Source organism: Ambystoma mexicanum, chromosome 9 (assembly GCF_040938575.1).
Source record: "Ambystoma mexicanum isolate Mex_15411 chromosome 9, UKY_AmexF1_1, whole genome shotgun sequence".
NCBI lineage: Eukaryota > Metazoa > Chordata > Amphibia > Caudata > Ambystomatidae > Ambystoma > Ambystoma mexicanum.
The window spans coordinates 665,161,879-665,182,624 of record NC_090931.1 but is presented as its reverse complement, the minus strand read 5'-3'; the positions used below and the strand labels follow the sequence as shown (position 1 = coordinate 665,182,624).

Below are 20,746 nucleotides of genomic sequence, written 5' to 3'. Positions count from 1 at the left end.
GTGGACAACCAGCTGTTTATAGGTTATACAGGAAGGAAACTGGGTCAATCGGTGACAAAAAGACAATTTCACGCTGGATTGTGCTTTGCATTTCAGAATGCTATAGAGTAGCTCAAAAAGACCCTCAGGAAGGGTTAAGAGCTCATTCCACCAGAGGCATCGCCTCCTCCACGGCCCTTCAAAGTGGTGTTCCAATAAGATCCATTTGCGAAGCAGCAACTTGGTCTTCGCTACACACCTTCTTAAAATTCTATAACCTGGATGCTTCCCAGTCTAGGGGGCTAACTTTTGGAAAAGCAGTACTATACTCAGCCATCTAAGAGTATCGAAAAATCTACCCCCTCCTCCAGAGGAATTGTCCATACTGCTTTGGGAGTCTATCTAAGATGAGGAATAGGTTGGAGGACACAATCCACCGAAGAACAAGTTACTTACCAACTGGTAACGTTCTTTCGATTTGGATTTTCCTCCAACGTATTCCTCATCGCCCTCCCAGCCTACACCTCTGTAGATTTTTCCGGGTCCTTGCCATCTCAAATCTCGCAAGGCTCATACCTGTCTGCCGGCACAATCTACACAGTACAAGATCAAAGATAAAAAGGGGAAAAACAGAACTGAGGCCAACGGGAGCCGCGCGTGCTACTTATACACCCGATGACATCACCCTCGACGGAGGCCTTCGAGGGACCATCGACTCAACGACATCGACGCACAGCGCCCTCTGGCGAAAAAAATTCCGAAGAGCAGCAAAGCTGGATGGAATACATCTAAGATGAGAAATACGTTGGAGGAACATCCAATCGAAAGAACGTTACCAGTTGGTAAGTAACTTGTTCTTCTCCAGCATTGGTATCTTTCATGGATTCACATGTGCCCGCCGGCCTCCCCTGCATGCAAACCTTATATACCCCATACTACTTTGGGGGTTAAAATCTGATGGGAGCCGCGGAAGCGGGGCTATTTATACCGCTACGTCCTATTGGGGCAGGCGTAAGCGGCCCAAAACGACGTAGATAGGACACAGAAGTGTCCAAATTTTTCCTATGGAAAACGTCTTTAGAAATATACAGAGGGTTCCCAGCCTAACGACGGGGAATATTCTAAGCATGTGAATCCATGAAAGATATCAATGCTGGAGAAATGGAGTTACAGGAAAGAAACTACTCCCTTACCGCCCTTCCCGCCACCTGTAGTATCCCAGTAATTCTGGGATATCAAGCAGCGGGAATGTTCATACCATTTGCCGATATCCCGCTGGAATTACCATTGGGATACCGGCAAACCCATAATGGCTGCCATAGAGTGAATGATTGTCCTTCCCTTATAACTTTACCTAATATGAGAATGATTGACAAATCAAATGGCAAGGAATGCTACAGTTATCCTTGTTATCCCCCCCTCTACCTAGATAATGCTTGAGAGACTGGGCCAGCTTATTGAAAACCGACTGCTCTGAGCACTCATCTAGTTAGCCGTTCACTGTTTCAGCCATGGCCTAAGACCTAAGAGTTGCTGCACATGGTTTGAGGTGATCCATCGTGTGTCCATCACTTTCACTCATCATTCATCTATTAACATCAACATAGTTTACAAATCCTGCTCAATCCTTGTGTTTCTTCTCCCAGACACCCATTATGTTTTCTGTCATCACCAATTTTGCTGTTATGTGCCCTTATTTATAATAAAATAATTACCATTCAGCATTTATTAAAAAAATAACATTATTTTTATGTGACCTTTTGCTAAAATGTTATGTGCGGTCCTTCATCCTTTCTGATAAAGATTTGTATCATATTTATTGCATAGCATATTATATTCCGTCCATAGCAGCATAGCTACCAATAATCCTGATTGCATATGTCCGAGACTAGTCACGTGATGGCCCTCTTTTCCTTCTGCAGAGTGAGAAGGAACATCTACTTATCTCCCCCGGGTACTGCATGACACGTAGCAAGGACCAGATCTCTGTCACACTGGATGAACAGTTCTTTGGCTGTCTGTCAGAAGAAGACCTAAAGCCCACAACTTCAAACAGGTACGTGCTTATAATGTTTGTAATTACACAGTTCTATGTGGGGGACGGGGATAGGATGGGCGCAGGAGATTTGAGTCTCATTAAGAGTACAGCCGTGTGGCAAAAAGTGGATGTAAAGTAGCAGCAATTCCATTACCGCACCTCCATTCTATGAGTTTTGGCAGTAAAGTGGATGAGGTACCTAAAGCAAAAAGCTGGAGTTAAATCATCCAATTTACAGCAAAAATCATCAAGTTTACTGCAGTCACAGTAAATCAGCAAAAAATCAGACAGGAGCCCTATGGACTCCAAAAATGTGGATTAACACCGCTGTGCTGGCAGTAGTAAACCTGTGGTAAATACATGGGACCAAGTGGCAGTAACGGTACTTAGTTTCCCGCCAAACTCGTAATGAAGCCCAATGTCCACAGTTTTATAACATTCATGGGTGTTTCCAGTCAAAGTTTGCAGATGCCCAGGGCACTGCACTTGTCAGAGTTTTCCAAATGTCAAGCAAACAGCAACAGGTTGGAGCATGAATGTATTTGTGCTTCTCTTCCTGAGCCCTGCCTCTGCATGGTCCATGGAAGCATATAAGTGTCTACTCAGGTTTACTCATTATATAGCTTGCCTGTTTTGGACTACAATCCTTCACCATTCACTATGCTGGCTAGGGATCATGGGAGTTGGAAGTCCAACACATCTGAACAGCCACATAATGAGTAACCATTGCTACATAGACTACCCTCATGGACTCCTTTGCACTGTGCTCCTTTGTTGCCATTAGTGCCTGCAGGGAAGAAGGCTCTACAGGCCCCCATCTGGGACAGCATCCCAAATGAGGGTCTGCAAGACCCCTGTCCCTGCAGGCAGTAGGGGATTATTCTGTAATAGCTCTCCAGGAAAAAAGCAATAAATGCCAGCTCCATTAAAAGCTACTGTGTTCTCCTACTAATTATGATTTTTTTTTCCAATCCCAGGTTTGAGATCCGTACTGAGCTGTAAGTACTTTTCCATACAAGTATTTAATATTTTTGAGATGACTGCGGATGTTGTTTCTTGATATCAGTGTGAACTCGCCATTGGTGGGATTTAGGAAGATTCTGTGATGCATTAGTGTCCCTGAAGGGTCAGAAAGACTTGGCATATCCTCTTATATGCCAGGGGCAACTGATGCATAACTCATCCTTTCCGAAGCTTACCGGCCATCTAAAGGCACAGTCATGTTTGGAAATTCCCCCCAGTTTCCTTGTGTAAGCCAGTTCACCTCTGGATCTCCATTGAATGGTATGCAGGTGGTAGTCATCTATTATTTTCTTGTAGGGAGGACACTGTAAATGATTTGCAGGAACAAATTTCCAAGCTAATAGCAATGTTGGAGCAGGAGCGACGGGATCATCGGGAAACACAGAAAAACGTGAGTACTAGGTATATTAATGAACATGTGGGATCTGACCCAAAGAAAAGGAGTTGGATAAAACTGGCTCCACTGAGAGAGCAGTTGGTCCTCTGTGATTTGCTGCAAAGTGTACTTCTTATGACAAAGCCCATTGAGCACTTCAAGTTGGTCTCATTGATGGCATTGGGGCAGAGTTGGCGGCATGTGAAGCTCAGTCTTACACAGCCATACAGAGCTATCCTGTATGTTGATTTCCAATGCCCTTGACCAGGGGCCTGCTGCTCCGACACCTTTAGTAGGGGCTCACAAATCACAGATTACTGATTTGCCCACAGGTTAGTGTTATGCAACAGAAGATAAACCATTACTAGGGCCAGTTGCTACATCTTGCGGGGCCAGGTACACACAGAGGCCTACTTCAGAAGTGGGCATCTGAGATTCGCAGTTCAATGAAAATGTCTAGGTTGCCTCCAAAGGTGGCCTGCTCATCTGGGGAAGGAAGGCTGCACTAGGCAACAATATGCATTTTGGACCAGTGAATTATTGCATCCCTCTGGGCAGAGTGATGGAGCAGCTGAGTACATTTCATAAAGGTACGCTTTAAAGGGCCAGTGACACCAAATTGCAGAGATGTATTTGGAACAGCAGAAGTCCTGAGTGTAGGCACTGCACAGAATGGTCTGGACCATTCTTCAAGTTACACATTGACCCGTGTCTGTCCCGGACTAGCAGAGGAGGAAATCCTGGCTATTTGCTCATATTTGTGGGTACATCCGATTCGGGAGTACAGAATGTTCTGTCTCTGCATGGGCAGCCCATCCCCTCCAAACTACACAGGGAGAAAAGGGACAACTGCTTATGTGCTTAAAATGTGTGCTTTTGCACCAATACATTTTTGTGGCCACAGCTTGTAAAAAAGCTTTGCATTATATATAGTGCTTTTTCTTTGTACAGTGCCGAATCACTAAGTCAGTCAAGGCTGACTTGCCCTTTCACCCTTTTAGTTTTGATGAAATAAGTACCAGTTAGTTGGGCAATATTTAGGAAACAAAGTTATGGTAGAAGTCGTGAGAGCGATGGGGTCACATTGATTGAGAAGAAGGGACAGAGGTAGGACTTTAAAATATGTAATGAGGCAGGTATACCACCACATTTCCTTTACTGGCCGGTGGCAGCTAGAGATTTTATTTTTTATTGGAGGAGCATAAACATTTGCCCCAATCATGGGGCATTGCCCAAGCACACCGAGGAAGCTGAACCAAACAAGGAGCCTTGATCCCCTTGAGAACATTTTTTAAATAATGGCTCCAAATAGTGATTTTTGCAGCATACATCCTGTGAAAATTGGATCAGAGTTTGCAATTGTTTTTATAGGGTACCCAATGAAAATAAATCGATAGATGCAAGCCACAAATAGTGCACAGGAGCATTTCCAATGCATTTCCATGATGCCTTTACCCACAATATATGCCAGCATAAAAACATTTTCATGCTGGCTGTGTCCATTTCATGCTGGCTGTGTCAATCCATGTCCATGCTGGCTGCACCAATATATACCAGTATTCACCTACAAGAACATACTCATGTTTGCTTTGCCCATAATACCAGTAACGATAATATAAGCCAACATGTCCATGCTGACTCTGCCAATATATGCTAGTATTCCTAGGTTAGAACATGCTCCTGCTGGCAAAATGCCACGCCACAGTAAGAAAACATAATGCCAGTAAACAATGTCATGTCACAGTAAGAAAACACGTCAAGACTAGTTCCACCAATGTAGTCCATTCTGACCAACATGTTGTATTTAACCTTGTTATCAGTAAGAAATCCCATCTCATGCCAGAGTAAGAAGATATGTCAAGGCTGGCTGCACAAATGTAGGTGTGTACAGCCACATAAGAGCACTCATAATGCAGGCTTTACCCATGAGGCAAGTAAAAAATGCCAAGCCGCAGGACAAAATCACATCTAGACTAGCAGCACTAATGTTGACCAGTAAGGCCATGCAAGAATACTCATGTTGGCTTTACCCTTGATGCCCCCCCACCTGCCATAATGTCCCTCTAGCTCGCATGCAACAGTAAGAGCTTCCTTGTTCCTGCACATGCCTGGTGGAGCCGGAGTACTCCATCATACCGCCCTTGGATCTCTGTGGAGGAAGGCGCAGGAGCACCCATATGCACATTTGGCCTTGTAGTACCCCGCTCTGCATATCTAATGGGCCATGTAAAATCAGGGAAGCCAAACACCCCCAACCTTGCATGGCCCAGTGGGCATGCACACAGGGGTACTAGTATTGTAAAAGCCGCCCACAAATGTGTCCTCCACTTCAAGAAATGGCTGGGGATGTGTTTGTTTACAATGGGCTGGATTGGCTTATGCATAAGCTGATGGGTCTGTGCTCCTTCGCCCATTATGGACATGTCGCTCCTGTCCCTGAAAAACAGATGGTGACCCTAAAAGCCATGCCAGACTACATGTTGGGGAGTCTAATTTATGCAAACCTGCCTCTTCCTGAATACTTTGCAGGGCAACAGCACAAACCAGCTGCAACTGTCTGTGCTTCTTCTCTAGCTGGATGACAGCAGTGATGGATTCATACAGGTGGTTGCAATTTTATTAATGACTCACAGCACTGGGATGGGTTGCACATATGTACAGCCACCTCTTCCAGACTGGAATTGTGCCAGCAGCCCATTCTTTACCCAAAAGTGTCATTAAGACAGTAGCTTATTTCCTCCTTTTTTATTAAATTTCCAGATGAAAGCAGCAAACGATGAAAAGGTGGAGGAGCTTCAGACGAAGCGTGCGCAAGAGGTCAGGTACTGCCAATGTGGGAAAAAGAGAAGGGAAGTGTGCACTCCCCAGTTCTTGTTGCTTGTTTTGGCTCTAATGGCGTTCTATGGAAATGTTTTTAAGCAGCAACTTTGTTTGATATCTGCCGATCCATCGAAAATGCTCCTTGAAGACTTCACGTTAAAAAATGGGCATCTCTTCTCCTTCTTTTAATGAACATTCTTAGACCACCCTATTGGCTTCCAGTATCCACCCCAGCTGCCTAGACCAAACCACGTGTACTGCTGCATTTCTTGTTGGATTTTACATTACTTTTAGTAAAATGGCAAGTCGGGAATGTTCAATTTGGGAGAAAGGTACCACTGTTTTAGGATCTCTGCTGATGCATCAAAAATGGAAGGCCGAAGTACACTCCCAGATGAGGTTTCCACTGGTATGGCCACAGGCTGTGCCCATTGGGCACATTGGTTTTCTAGGATGTCCCTTGGACACAGCTGCAAGTGTTTACAATGGGCCTTCGAGAGGAGTCCAGGGCATGTCCCTGGGCAAAGTGGCCAATGAGCATGGCTGAAGCCACTGACTCAGGGAGCCAAGAAATGTCAGGTAGGTGAGCATAGTGTTCCGGGGATGAACCAAGTTACAGCAAAATTATGTTTTATCAACTTTGGGCATATTTACTAGACACCTCTGGAAGGATTTGCCTCAAACCACATAAGGATCACGGGTCAGAACAGACACAAGGTCCTTACAAAGGTTAAGCATGAATCCATTCAGAGATTTTGTTCGTAGGTGTACGAAAATTAATGGAAAAACAAAAGTTTTGGATCCTCCTCTTGACAAGTGTGTATACATTCTTTGGATATTTTTGGAAGATATGTGAAACTGCACCCAAGTTATAAGGCACACAAAGTTATGAGGAGGAAGGAACAGAGCCCTCTCAATGAAGTATACCCAGTTTTATTCTATAGAAAATAACATCGGGTGAGGGTAGTAGGAAAAAAAGATATAGCATAAACAGGCTAGGCTGAGTTGGTTGATTTTAGTATCTGCATCAACTGAAAAAGGAGGTCTGGGGGTCTCCCTTGACCACCGGCTTGACCAACATTCAGGTGCCTAGGAGATGATGTGGGAAATTCAGTCTCTGTGGGGTAGTTCCTTCCTCCTCCTTCCTCCTGTCCTAGAATAGTGAAGTATCTCTAGCTTGGGTTTACCCAGATCTTCAATTTTCCTCTTACACTATCCTGACCCTGAGGTAAGTGATACAAACATTCCAACACGGTGTAGGGTGAGAGCTAAACAACCAAAAGTAGGACTATTTCACAAGACAAAATGCCAAGCTGAATTATCAACATAAACCAGTGAAGGGCCTATTCTAATAGGAACTTGTGTCAAGTCCACCGACCAGTCCCTATACTATGTCACAAGCTACTAAGACAACGACATGCAGGAGAGCATCCATAAAGTCACTCACAGCTTCGGGGTAGTTTTAAGTGTCCCAGCACACATTTTCGTCTTGTCTTTGATCCCAATCTTTAGTGATCCTCCAAGATTCTGTAGTCTTGATATAAAGTAACCCTTCATGGAAAAGGAGGAGGACAGAAGTGTGACCAGGAACGAAATTGTCCAGCCACGTTTGTCAAGAAGTATATGGTTGTCAAAAATGATATTATGAAGAAATATATACCGAGCTTGAGGAGGGATGGGAACTTGTAACGCCCCAACTGCCATCTTCCCCCCTCTATAATAGGAATGGCAATCGCTTCAACCCTGGTAGGCTTCCAATGGGAGGAGTCCCCATCCTTTCATGACGAGGTCAGATTACTGACCTTGTCACACACATTGCAACCTACTTGAGTTAAGCAAAGGAAATGCTTGGTTCATTTCTACAGTTTGTGTACCTGTTCCAGCCAGCAGGTCAACTGCTGTTATGTAGTGGTGCAGCGACTGTAGCGTTTGTATGGCCCAGTAAGTGTAAATTCATAGATGGATATTTAATTCTGAATGCAGCAGCGATTTTGTGGTCTTCACTGGGATGGTCGGGTCGGCCTTATTTCTGGGCCTAATGTACTCCTCAATCGCTGCCTCTCTAGGTCTATTTGCATCACATGCGCTCATGGGCCAAGCAGTGCAGGGGCACCATTAGATTGTTGCTACTTCTGCCTTCAACAGCACTAATGTGGTTGATATGGGACTCCTCTAACCTGCAGCCTTAAGAATCCTCTCTGCAGCTTCATTCAGGCTCCTTCTACACTTTAAACCTATTTGACCCTCTTGACCCCCTAGACCACAATATACCATTAGTTGTGGACTCATCAGCAGAGGGAGTTTGTCTGCCAGAGCAGGTGGTCTGGCTAGCTTTCCTGCATAGTCCTGACTCAGGCTACAATGCCAATGCTCTCTCATCTGAACGGTGCCTCGTTCTTGGCTCCCGCACCATGTCCAGCAGCAAGCTACACGTTGGGGATCACTGCTTTATGGGAAGGAAAACATCCCTCACACTCCACACATACCCACTACACATTCGGCTGTCCCAGTGTCTCTACCTCCTGCCAGAGCCTCTGGGGCTTAGAGGCTCATCACCCACCTCGTCTGAGATGTCTGCTTTGGGCAATTCCATTTGCTGATCTGGTTCAAGCATTCTTAGAATTTGACAGTGATTAAGTGTGCACTCTCCAGAAAAAGGAGAAGCTGGGCATCCTTCTTCCCAAGCTGTAATCAAGTCTAGGGTCTGGAAACCGCTAATGACATTTTGAAAGGATGTTTTGTGCCACAATACACTGTAAGGTTAGGAGTAAAACACTCTGTGGATGTTATCAGTTTTGCAAAAGTGAAGGGAGCCACTGATCCAAGCTCAATGGCTCCTTTGTGATGAGACTTGATTAAATATCCAACAATTGTTCTTTATCTTCATGCCTTTTTAATGCCGGCGGTAATCGCCAATGCTACTTGTGGTATACCTCCTTGCAGGGAGGTATTGTGGAGGAGTATAGATTTTGGGAGGAAAGTGGGACAATGGGGCATGCCGGGTGGGTTACCTTTTGTGAAAAAATGGGAATGCTGCTAGTATTCTTTCATTGGTACGAAAAAATGCTGCCTAATCGCATAAAATATCTACAATTGGCCTTAATATAACCTGGCAAATGGCTTACGCAGCCAGCATTTTCAATAATCTGGCCAGCGTCTCAAAATGGGGTACGTCCCAACTAGTAACCTGAGCATGTTATAGAGACGAGACTAAGAAAAAATAATGCAGTTTATTCTTTAAATATGTTTGTTACTTTTGCTCCTCTGATGGGCCATGCAGGGACCTGCAAGAAGCTCATGCTGCGGAACTCCAGTCCTTGGAAGCACGGTGCAAATGCCTTTGGGAGGAACAAAAAGCAGAAATGGAGAAGAGTTTTGGTACGTCTCATTGGACTCACTCGTGCCTTACTTCAAATGATGATGATGATTTCATGAATTCTACCATTCTCACAATGCTGATGCAGCAAGTGAGCAGAAGGGAGCTCTACTCCCCGTGCAAATGTAATTCATTTATTGGTGTTTTGTGATGTAACACATGCCGTTTGTAGCCACTCCAGTGTAGTTCTGCTAGTGTCTACACTGGAAAATCCTCAGAATTCAAAGTAATTGAGGCTTAAAGCTAAGGATGTGCAATCCTCGAAGACTAGCAAAGCCACAGAGGTTTGACTCGGATGGAATGATTCAAAACATTTGGAGCCGAACCTCAAAAGATTCAAACTTGGGGAGATCAAATCGACCGGAGAGCGTATGAATTTTAGCTGGATTAGAATTCTGTCAGCTAGTATGTTTTCCCTTCGTCCCTTCAGGTTTTATTCCAATATCAGACTTTAGTTCAGGTTGAAGACAATTTGAGCAGAACTGATGCAATAGTTGCATGGGGTGCATGGTTTTGAGCAGATTCCATTCACAAATGAAGCAGAAAAGGCCTACTTGGTTAGACTGGGTTTGAATCCCTCGCTAGGCAGCTCTATACGCGTTTAACCGATTCAAAGCGTTAGTCCAATTATTCCAACCATAATTCCAGGTGAGCATTTATGGCACCCTCCACCCTTAGTTAAAAAGATCTGGCTGTAGAAGCAACGGCTGGTGGCAAGGTGGGTCTTGTCCTTCTGAACGTGAGGGTTTCTCCGGAGATGTACCACACTCATTTTGGGATACAGATGATCTAAATCGGTGAAACTCGAGTGAAAAATGCAGACTCCAAAGTACATTCCATTGAAGACCTGAAATGGAGAGTGAGAGAGCTGCGTTAGACACTCATGTCAAGGCCATATTCTTTAGCTGTTGCTGTGCTCCTTTTTAAGCCAGCAGGCAGGAACATGGTTATGATTACTCCGTTCATAGGATCAGTCTGGCTGTTACATTTTAGTTTTTATTGCCAAAGATTAATCTGTCTTTACTCATTGGCTTTCTGTAAACATATTCAGGAAAATGGCAATATGACTTAAATTCACACAAGCTTTGTATCAGAAACCAATTTCAAGGTATGTTACAATTTAAAGTGCTAATGTCATTATAAGGCACCACATATTTTGGCTGATGCATATCATTCTCTGGTTTTTATTAATGTATTTTTCAACATAGCTAGCATTTAATTAGCAGTTTTCATTATGCCTAGTTGCCACATCATGACCGTATTCCGGTATACTTACTTGCGGTAATGGCCAAGGCCATAGGTTATAGGTCTAACTGAAGCAAGACCTTAACGGCGGGCCCTGCCACCATTACTGGCTGGTGAACCCTGTGGAACAAGACATTATTCATATTAGCACTCCTTGGCAAATGCTCGGGAGCTAATAGCAATTCAACCAATAACAAATGCGGGCCGCGGCGAGCTTTCAGACTGTAGAGAGAAGAGGTAGGCATGGCATCCATGTCAATGGGAGGGAGGCTAGAGGGGGAGGCTCCATCGGCGCAACTCTTCCATTTCCATGCTGGGTGAGAGGGCCGGTGGCTGTGGAGAGCTGTAGGAAGGGAAGGGGTCAGGGTGGTGACTGTGGAGAGCTGCAGAAAGGTAAGTAGGAAGGGAGGGGGATGTTCAGGTTTAGAAGGGCAGGTCAAGGGAGGGCAAAGGAGTGAGGTGGGAGCTGGGGGGCAATGGGTGGGTGGGCCTGACACGAGGGTGGGTACATGCAGCTTGCTCTGAAACCGGACTTGGATAATGAGATTTCGCCTGGGTTTGAAGCAACCTGTGAGACCGTCACACCTGCCGAGGGTGCTAATTTACATTTGCCCACCTTGCAAATAATGTCCACTTTTAGCTATGCCCACATCATGGCTGGTTACTAATATGTTCACTTAAGCAATCAAGGCGTGACTTTGAGTGCCATCTCTCAGCAGCTTTTACCTGTTGAAGTACAGGAGTGTTTGGCGTTCATTACAAGTTGGCCGGTGTGGAATAACGTGCTGGTATTAACGTATAACAAGTTTCCCGGCGAGGTGCCTGAATTACCTCCAGCTGTGCCCTTGAGGTAATTCAGGCACCTTACTGGTAAAATTCCCCGGTATTACTAGCACTGGTATTGCCGGTAGTACCAGCAAAATCCCCCATATAGTCCAATAGGACTCCATGGAATGAAGATTTACAGCCAACACCGGCATTTGTAATCTGGCAGTAATACCGTTGGTATGAGTGCTGGTATGGGTATTTCCGTTTGCCGGTATCCTTGTGGATTTACCACCAGGATACCGGCAAACTCGTAATTTGCCCCTTGACTGCACTTCCACAAAGGGAACTTCTTTATAGCACATTTTTCACAAGTCTTATTGCTGGAGCGATGATTGAGTTTCCACTTGTTGTAGTGCCAGTACAATTACTAAATATGGCTGATGTTTTCTCTGCGACTGTCGGGATCTGCAAGTGGGACGCACTAGCACAGTGACTGTATATGCCCTGGTATTAGCACTGGCACGAACAGCAGCACAAATGTGGTCATTGGAATTGTATGGGGGATACGGCCAGCACAATCTTCATGCCTGCTCTAAGACAGAATTTCATGTCATTTTGTGTCATATTTTGATAGGTCCTGATGTATGTAATCTCATGATCTATCGTAACATATCAAGCTAAACATGTTATGCCATACAAAACCATGAAACGTCATAACATGATATATCATGACACAACATGACATATTATAACAAGACAGTGCTTCATCATGACATGACTGACGACATAGCATGATATAACAATCACAGTAATATCCCAGTTTAACTAAGTAAGCTTCCAGTCGGACAAACAGAATATGTAGTCAACTATAGTAAACTCACAGTTTACTGTTACATGATTCCAATATTGATGTGTGTGCAGTTTCCCTATCTGGAATTTTCTCCGCGTGCACCCATATTAACAATCTCCGTATTTTCTCAATCTGAAATTCAGTTTTCACAATCTCTGTATATTCTTAGTTTGGCAAACCTAGTTTACTCCAGTTTGACAATCTTCATATATGCCTAGTTTGACAAACCCACTATGGTATCAATGTGCCCAATCCCATTATATTCCCAGTTTTACAATCCAACTATACATAGAGTTTGCAAAATCCCAGTTTTGAAATACTACTATATTCCCAGTGTGACTAACCAATGTCAAGTAAAAGTTAATTTTGGATTATGTAAATGTATAAACACACAAATTTTTTTATATAAATATTGTTTCATACAGCGAAACACAATATAGGAATAAAGCTTAATGGGTAACAACTACAGGCAAGTGACAACCAATGGAACATCATTTTTAACTAGCCCATTATACACAGTTATTCTAACGTAGCATTGGTCCAGTCAGATCTAGCATAATCCCAGTTGGACAACACAATGTATTTCTATTTTGCACAATTAGAGTATATAGACTGTCTCCATAATCCCAGTATGGTCTAACCCAGTATTCTCCAATTTTTCACAATCCCAGTATATTCCCAGTTTTCACAATCCCAGTATACTTTGTTTGATATTCCCAGTATAATGCACTAAAAATCCCAAATCAGTCAGAAATATGTTGAGCAAAAGTGTTTGCTTGTGTTGTGAAAAGACAAAACGCATATCGACCCTTGGAATATTATGGGAAACCTTGGGATGAGGTTCATGGTCACTCACACTGGCTTTGCACCTTCCGCTGGGGACAAAGCGGACCCATGACCACATAAGGGGTTTCATGCTTCACCGTTTGCTCCTAATCAATCGAAATAACCGTCCTAAACACACTTTCACATGTTAGTCCAGTATGGATTGAAACAAATGTATTGATTTGGATGTTTTGTATGCCACTTACTTTACTTAATGGTCACATCAGAGTGCTCAGATAGACGGAGAAAGGAACCTCACAGTAGGTGTCCAAGAAAGAGTCCAACCAAATGCAAGGAGGGACTCCGCAGCCCGGTATTCTTCTCTGATAACGAACCTCTTTCAATTTGGTTCTCATGCGAATGCTACTTTGAACCATTTAACAGTTTCCAAAGCCTCAGGCAATTGGCTTCAGCCATCAAGTTAGGCTGAAGTGCATGCCACAATCCGGGGCTATGGACTCCCAAATGGCCTGACACATTAAGTTATGTTATGTTTAGCACCTTAAATCCAGAACTAAGCAAAGAACGGTGCAGGCACTCATTTAATCCTGTAACTGAGCAAATTGAAATCCGCATTCCTCAGTTCTCTTCTCACATATCTCAACAACATTGACTTTGGTTCCAAATTAACCTGTAGGCAGTAAATCAGAAATATTTTTTCTTGATTCACATACTTTCATTGAAGACCACTACATCAACACCAAACTTTATAGTAAACCAAAAGAAGTGTATTCCTTACTTCGTGCTAATAATTGTCACCAGGTCCATGTAATCAAAAATATACCAACGGGGGAATTCATTAGATCAAAGAGAATTAAGCAATAAACCCTGATGGAATGGGGGCATTGCCTAGTCAGGAAATGCTGCAGGGCCGAGTTACAGGCCTCAACAATTTCCCTGGGGCACTACCAGGCATGGCAATGCCCCCGCCTGGAGTGGTTTATTGCTATTAGAATCCTGGAAAGCTTTTCTATTATCTCAAAAACCGGGACACTTTGATCAATCCCACACCCAAAGGAACATACAAACCTTGGAAAGTCAGATTTGCCACACAATCATACTCTAACAGACACGTCATCAGGAATCTGTTACGAAAACACTGGTATTTACTAATCAGTGATCCTATTATTTCCTAATATATACTAATTACAATCAACTCACAGATATGAGTATGGCATGAGATTTTCACTAGCGTTTTGTAAGATTCCAGCCACAGATGTTTTGACAACAACCTCCTGATGCGAAGGATTAGTCCAAACTCAATTATTGTTCACCTTAGAATTACCACAAGTTAGCAATAAGAACTAAAATGTACGTTTCCAACTTTAATATCTTCATTGTTCCAGCACAACATGCAGACAGGCATACATTACATATTCATTAATTTTCAAATTCGACAAACCGTTTAAGCAAACAAGCCTCACAATTTATCTAATATGTTTTATTTCAATCATACTGTACCATGTTTAAATATTTGTTAGGAGCTTTAAAAATCCTTTGTTGTAACATCAGAAGTCACTCACTTACTAAAAAGTGAGTTTATAGTGAAACAGTTATCACTTGCAAACAGTACTCTGTGCCATATATGTTCATTACTGCAGGACACCACACCATTCCAACATGGCGACCTCGAACAACATTAACCAATACGCGTCACAATATCACGTGACAATGTCACATGCATCCAAAAAGGCGCTGCCACTTTAGATATAGAATGCCAGTGCACCATCACGCTTAGCAGTTCCTAAACCAATTTAGAGATGATTACAATCGTGTCAAGCAGCAAAGGATTTACAAGCAAGTGCATTTCTTTAATGTTAATTACCACACAGTATACAGTTATAATTCTTACAGGATTAACTATTTCTAATATACTATTCCAATGTTTTCTAGGTAGCCCGCACAAATAAATATGGGGTACCTTAAATTAATAACACAATAAAAAGAAGAATAAATGACATACAAAGTAAAAGATATGGATGCACCTTTTTTTCAATATGATCAAGGTCAACTGTGGACCACTTAGCATATACTAGATTGTTGTCATAGTTAATTTTATTTCCAAGACTAAACATTGCAAACGTTGGATTTGCAGATACCTAACATGGAACATGGGCAAGGAGGTTAAGTGTACATGGATATCATGTATATCATGGAACATGGATATCATGGATACATATCATATCCTTATTAACAAGAGCGCTTACATCTTCTATGATGGAAGAGGACTTTACTCATAGAATCATATCCTAACTAGCAAAAGGAACGGTAATATTGGTGAGTCGATTGCTTTTTAATTCCTACCACATTGTTATCAATCCAAACAATAATCACAATCAATGGAGCCAACTTGAGACAAATTAATAACGAACTACGAACTACTATTTTAATAAGACACGTTCTACTCAATTATAACTATATCCCAGTTAACAGTTCTTTTAATTTCTGTACCAACTACGTATATGGTATCAATCATAAAATCTCATTGTAATGACCAAACTCTCAAATGATTGTTTTGTAATGATATTAAAAATCTTTGATGCTCTTTGCCTTTTATGTTACCAAACCTACACTCTGTTAATTTTGTTGAATTTTATGATTCATTGTTTCATGTGGTTAGTGGAAGAATGACAAACTAATTTTGATGTACCATGAACAATTCATGTTTATATTTAACTGCTAATAACAGCCTTGAAAAATACTGAGGTTGAAACTTGTGTTGGCTAAGCTAGGATACAATATCAATCTGTTAATACTGGACACACACATTTCTATGGATTGATTGTGTACATCACAATACATATTTGTTGTTGGGATCTGCGCACTGAAGTTTGGTGTCAACATAAACCTTTACATCATTATAACCAAAGAGGATAGGGCATTACCTCGTGTACACTGAAACAGGCTGTGATCCCCAAATCCATTATTATTTTTTTGCATTTTTAAAGCGTGCTCACAACTCCGGGGCATTGAGGCGCTGTTACAGGAATATGTCTTTGTTGCGTATTTATAACGCACATAATACCCAGAGGTTTCTAAGCGCGGGCTGCGGACCCGGGGATCGAACCTGTGTTTAAAGGAAGATAACCAGCTATTCTAATCGATAACTCTGCCACGTAGGCGCGTAAAGCATTTAGCTTGCACTAATTAATATCCGTGTTTTCTGTATACTTGGCATCTATATGGTCAGGTCTTTGATGTATTGCAGCCTAGGTTTGTGATTGCCTCAACCACCATAACAAAATACATTGGAGCAAAGTAGTAATGTTCCTCCTGTGATTGTTTTGGTATCAACCCGTTATTTATAGCCCAGAACCTAAGTGTAGTTGGCAATGGTTGGGGGACCAGGGCTCTAGCGAGAGCTACTTTTATGTGCATGAGATGTTTTTCTTGGTGATGCTGGCAATAAAGGGACGGTAGTGCTAATTATGCATCTCCACTGTTTTAATTGCTACTGATTATACAGTACTTATTTTGCAAAAATTACTAGACGATATATTTTCATGGTCTGTATTAATTTATTGAAAATGGAAAGTACTTTGCCAAAGAGCACTGGGCATGGGCATATGGATGGCTTGGGCAGATCCATTGCTCGGTGCTTTACAAACCTTGACCTATAAGTTTGGCAGGAATGGTAAAAAATATGATCGTTGGAAAGACTATGTTTTACTGCTCCGCCAAACTACAGGTTTCGTTACCAAAGTTCTTCAATTCCACCTGCTTTTGTGTGGTGGTAATTATCACCATACAAAAGAATTACAATAGGTGGTATTGTCACGTGCAGTAATCTTGTATGCATGCAGTAATATGGCATTTCCCCATAGAGTCTGACTCCTAAATGGGTAATAGCAGAAGGGTCTACATGACTCATAAGGACCATTCAAATTACTACATTCTTACCGCACGCAGTAATAGTAATTCAGTTTTGTAATCTGGCCCACAATCATTAGTCAGGAAGGAGCTGGAAACAGTCAAGTGGGAAAACACAAGACAGACTATATATATATTTCTGAGGCTTGTGGAATCTGATTGGATCACATGCTATGCATAGGCCGACATCTAGTGGAAGCTGCAGAGTATTACAGTTTTTTCGAAATTTGAAAAGGGAATTCGACAGGGGGTGCCAGTAATACTATCCCTAGTGTGACGTCTACTGTACCCATAGTGCTTCACGCGTTGAGATACCTCAGATTGTTTTTTTCCGCCATCATAGTCGTCGCATATCGTGGAGTTCCTTCTTGGCTATCGCCATTGCTTAGAAAAGTTAATCTTGGTATATTCTTTCTGTCTTTTTGATATCTGTCTACCGCGAGATCTTCTGCGAAGGCATCAAGGACGCATTACCATTGCCGACGACTACAACAACTCGTCTTGAAAAACCTTTGCCACAGCCTTGGAAGGCCTCAACGGGTCTCGCCCCTCACAATAGGGAGAGTGGGGGGGTGGTTCATTCTTTAGTCTCATTAAGAGAATGCATATTCCCCTCTCCACCCACTTATTTCACCAGGCTGCCTTCCCCATACATAATGGAGAATACACGCTTCATGTTTTGCCCCTCCTGTAATAGAATGTTCCCTTGGAAAGACTTGCACCGGGTTTGTCATCTGCCTCCCAAGGGATCACGCTGAAGGACAGTGCAAGTCGTGCAAACTGTTCAGGCCCAAAACGCTCAAGGACCGCAAAACAAAATGCTGGGCCCACCAAGCCATGCAGGCCGAGGCTACCATGGACGTTGAGGGAGCCTCCAGCGACGGCAGCATTGACATCTACAGTGATGCTGAGGGCGATCGGGGTCCGTCGGATACCCGCGTTCAAATCCCTGACCCCAACAGGCAGGCCGGTGGTTCTGCTATGGGGACGACACCCAGCGGGACTAGCACGACCAAGTCGTATCCTGCAAAACACACCTCCCACGGCTGAAAGTCGACCACGACGCCGACCGGAAAGCCACACACAGCGTCAAGGGGGGAGGTCCGAAATGCAACTGTCCTCTGGGCCATCGCTGTCACCACACAACAGGCCCCGAAATAGACAGGCAAGTCAATTTCTGACACTGTCTAAAGCCAAAGTCCTCACATGCCGACGACTGGGCGTCGAAAGATGCACCGACGGTACCCCTCGCATGTCGACTACCAACGGTTTAAGGACGTGTCGAAAGCCTCTTCGAAGACTACACCAAGCTCAAAAATGAGCAAGCTCATTTTGAAAAACACGTTCCAGATACACTGTTAATAAATCTGACGTCGAAAAAACATAAGTCTTCTGAGACACAGGGAGAGGGCTCTTTTTCGGGGACTATGTCCCAGGGAGAGGGCACCATTTTGGGGGCTATGTACCATAAAAGACCCCCTTCACCAGAACCAACACCCAACCCCACTGCCTCTGTTCCCCCAGCAATCCCAAGTTCTTCATAATGAATAGCAGAACAGATTGATAAGGTCAAGAGTCCTCTCTAGCTAATTTCTTTGATTACCACCCCGAGGTCTTGCAAAACCTTCAGGTTGCTCCACACAGCGGGCCAGTAACTACTGAAAGCGAGGCAGTAGTTACCCAGCCTTCCACCAAAAGAGCCTGCGCAGACCTCACACAAGCTTCCACCTCGCAGCAGAATTTAGGGCAGCATGCTTATTGTTACACCATGCAAGGCTCTCAGGATCCTGGAACTTACACAGACCCAGACGACCAAGGGGACATGGATGACGTCGACCAATATTATGACGACGAGGATGTCTGCGTCATCCAGTCACCAGATCACTCAGACCCACCAGTTGCAGACTCAACAGTGGATAACCAAATACAGTATAATGACCTGCTCCTAAAGGTGGCAGAGCATTTCAAAATCGATACACAAGAGTCACAAGTTGATAAGGACTTTGTTGAAGATATACTAGGGGATAAGAAGTCAGCAACCCAATTTATCCCCCTACTACAATCAGTACAGAGACGCATCCAACCCTCTCTGCTTACTCCTAATTTAACACGGGCAGTCAACCCGCGCATTGAGAAAGTATTCTGGCCAGCCCCCTCATACTTCCTTTACATCAGGGGACAGTTAAAACCTGACTCCTTAGTGGTAACAAAAACTAGAAAGTGAGCAGGAACACTTCTGGCCTCTTCCGAAGCCCCTCCTGATATGGAGAGTAAAAAGATTTACACTTTTGGAAGAAAGGTAGCCTCTTCGGCAGCTTACCAGACTAGAATTGCTAATAACACAACTTTATTAGCTAGTTACAACTACCACAAGTGGGATGAGTTGGCCGAACAAATGGCATCAGTTGCAGAGCCCCTTAAAACACAACTGTTGCTCTCCATTGCAGAGGGTAAGCAGATAGCAAACTGCATCCTCAAGAACAACTTGGATGCAGCAGACAATGCAGAAAGAATAATTGCAGAGGGTATGTTGATGGGCACTTTGATCAAATGCCACGAGTGGTTACGCCAGTCAGGCTTCAAACTTGAAACTCAGGCTACCCTCCTTAATGTGCCCATAGAACCCAATGTGTTTGGCAAAGCGGTGTGAGATGCTCTAAAGGGCGCGAAAGAAGAATATGACACCCTCAAATCATTAGGTCAGTTCACCAATAAGCCCTCCAGACAAAGAGGAGGCTATAATCTTCGCCGTTTTATAGGGCTAAACTCTCAACGAGCATCAGGTTACAACCCAAGTCAAATCTCATCCTGGGGTTCATCACAGTGACAGTCCTCTCAAGAGGGATTTCAAAGAGGCCAAAGAAGGTCTCAAAGTAGGGGTAGATGCTCCTTCTCCAGAGGCGGCTCAACACCCCCCAAGCAATGACCACTCGCTACAGGTTCCCTCGCGTTCTACTCAAGTAGGAGGCCACATTTCATACTTTACCCACGTATGGGAGGGAATCGCCTCGGACAAGTGGGTACTTTCAACCATGGCGAACGGTTATTGCATAGAACTGATACAGTAACCAACCACCCACCAAGACAAAGGAACACCTCCCGGACGAATAACGTATCCTGTTGGAAGAGGTGACAGCGGTTTATAGTCAAAATCTCAAAAACAAAATCTGGAAAAAAAAAGCACGAATTTAAAATCTCGAAAAAAAAAATATCGAATTTTTTTTCAATGCGTTTTTTTTCAAAATGGGGGGGTTCCCCCCAACCCCCCTTTTTTTCATTTTTTTTTATTTTACCCCTTTTTTTTACTTACCTGACCCCAAAAACATATATAAATAAATAAATAAAAAATTCGATATTTTTTTTTTTGAGATTTTTGTTTCGTGCTTTTTGTCATTCGAGATTTTGTTTTCGAGATTTTGACTGACCACCGGTGACAGCGCTGCTCTTAAAGGACGCCATAGAAATAGTCCCGGTGAACCAGGTAAACAAGGGTATTTATTCAATGTACTTCCTTGTGCCAAAAAAAAGACCTCACAATGTGCCCTGTCTTAGACCTCCGCCCTGCAAACACCTATG

General features: G+C 43.3%; 1 protein-coding gene across 1 annotated transcript in view; it reads left to right on the top strand.

Moving 5' to 3' along the window:
* The window catches only part of FLACC1 (flagellum associated containing coiled-coil domains 1), a 356,560-nt gene that overhangs the window by 145,168 nt on the left and 190,646 nt on the right, over window positions 1-20,746 (top strand). The window contains exons 4-8 of the mRNA XM_069615462.1: window positions 1,902-2,035; window positions 2,995-3,015; window positions 3,338-3,431; window positions 6,177-6,238; window positions 9,517-9,614. Coding sequence (XP_069471563.1) covers window positions 1,902-2,035; window positions 2,995-3,015; window positions 3,338-3,431; window positions 6,177-6,238; window positions 9,517-9,614 — 409 coding nt within the window. The remainder of the gene's footprint in view (window positions 1-1,901; window positions 2,036-2,994; window positions 3,016-3,337; window positions 3,432-6,176; window positions 6,239-9,516; window positions 9,615-20,746) is intronic.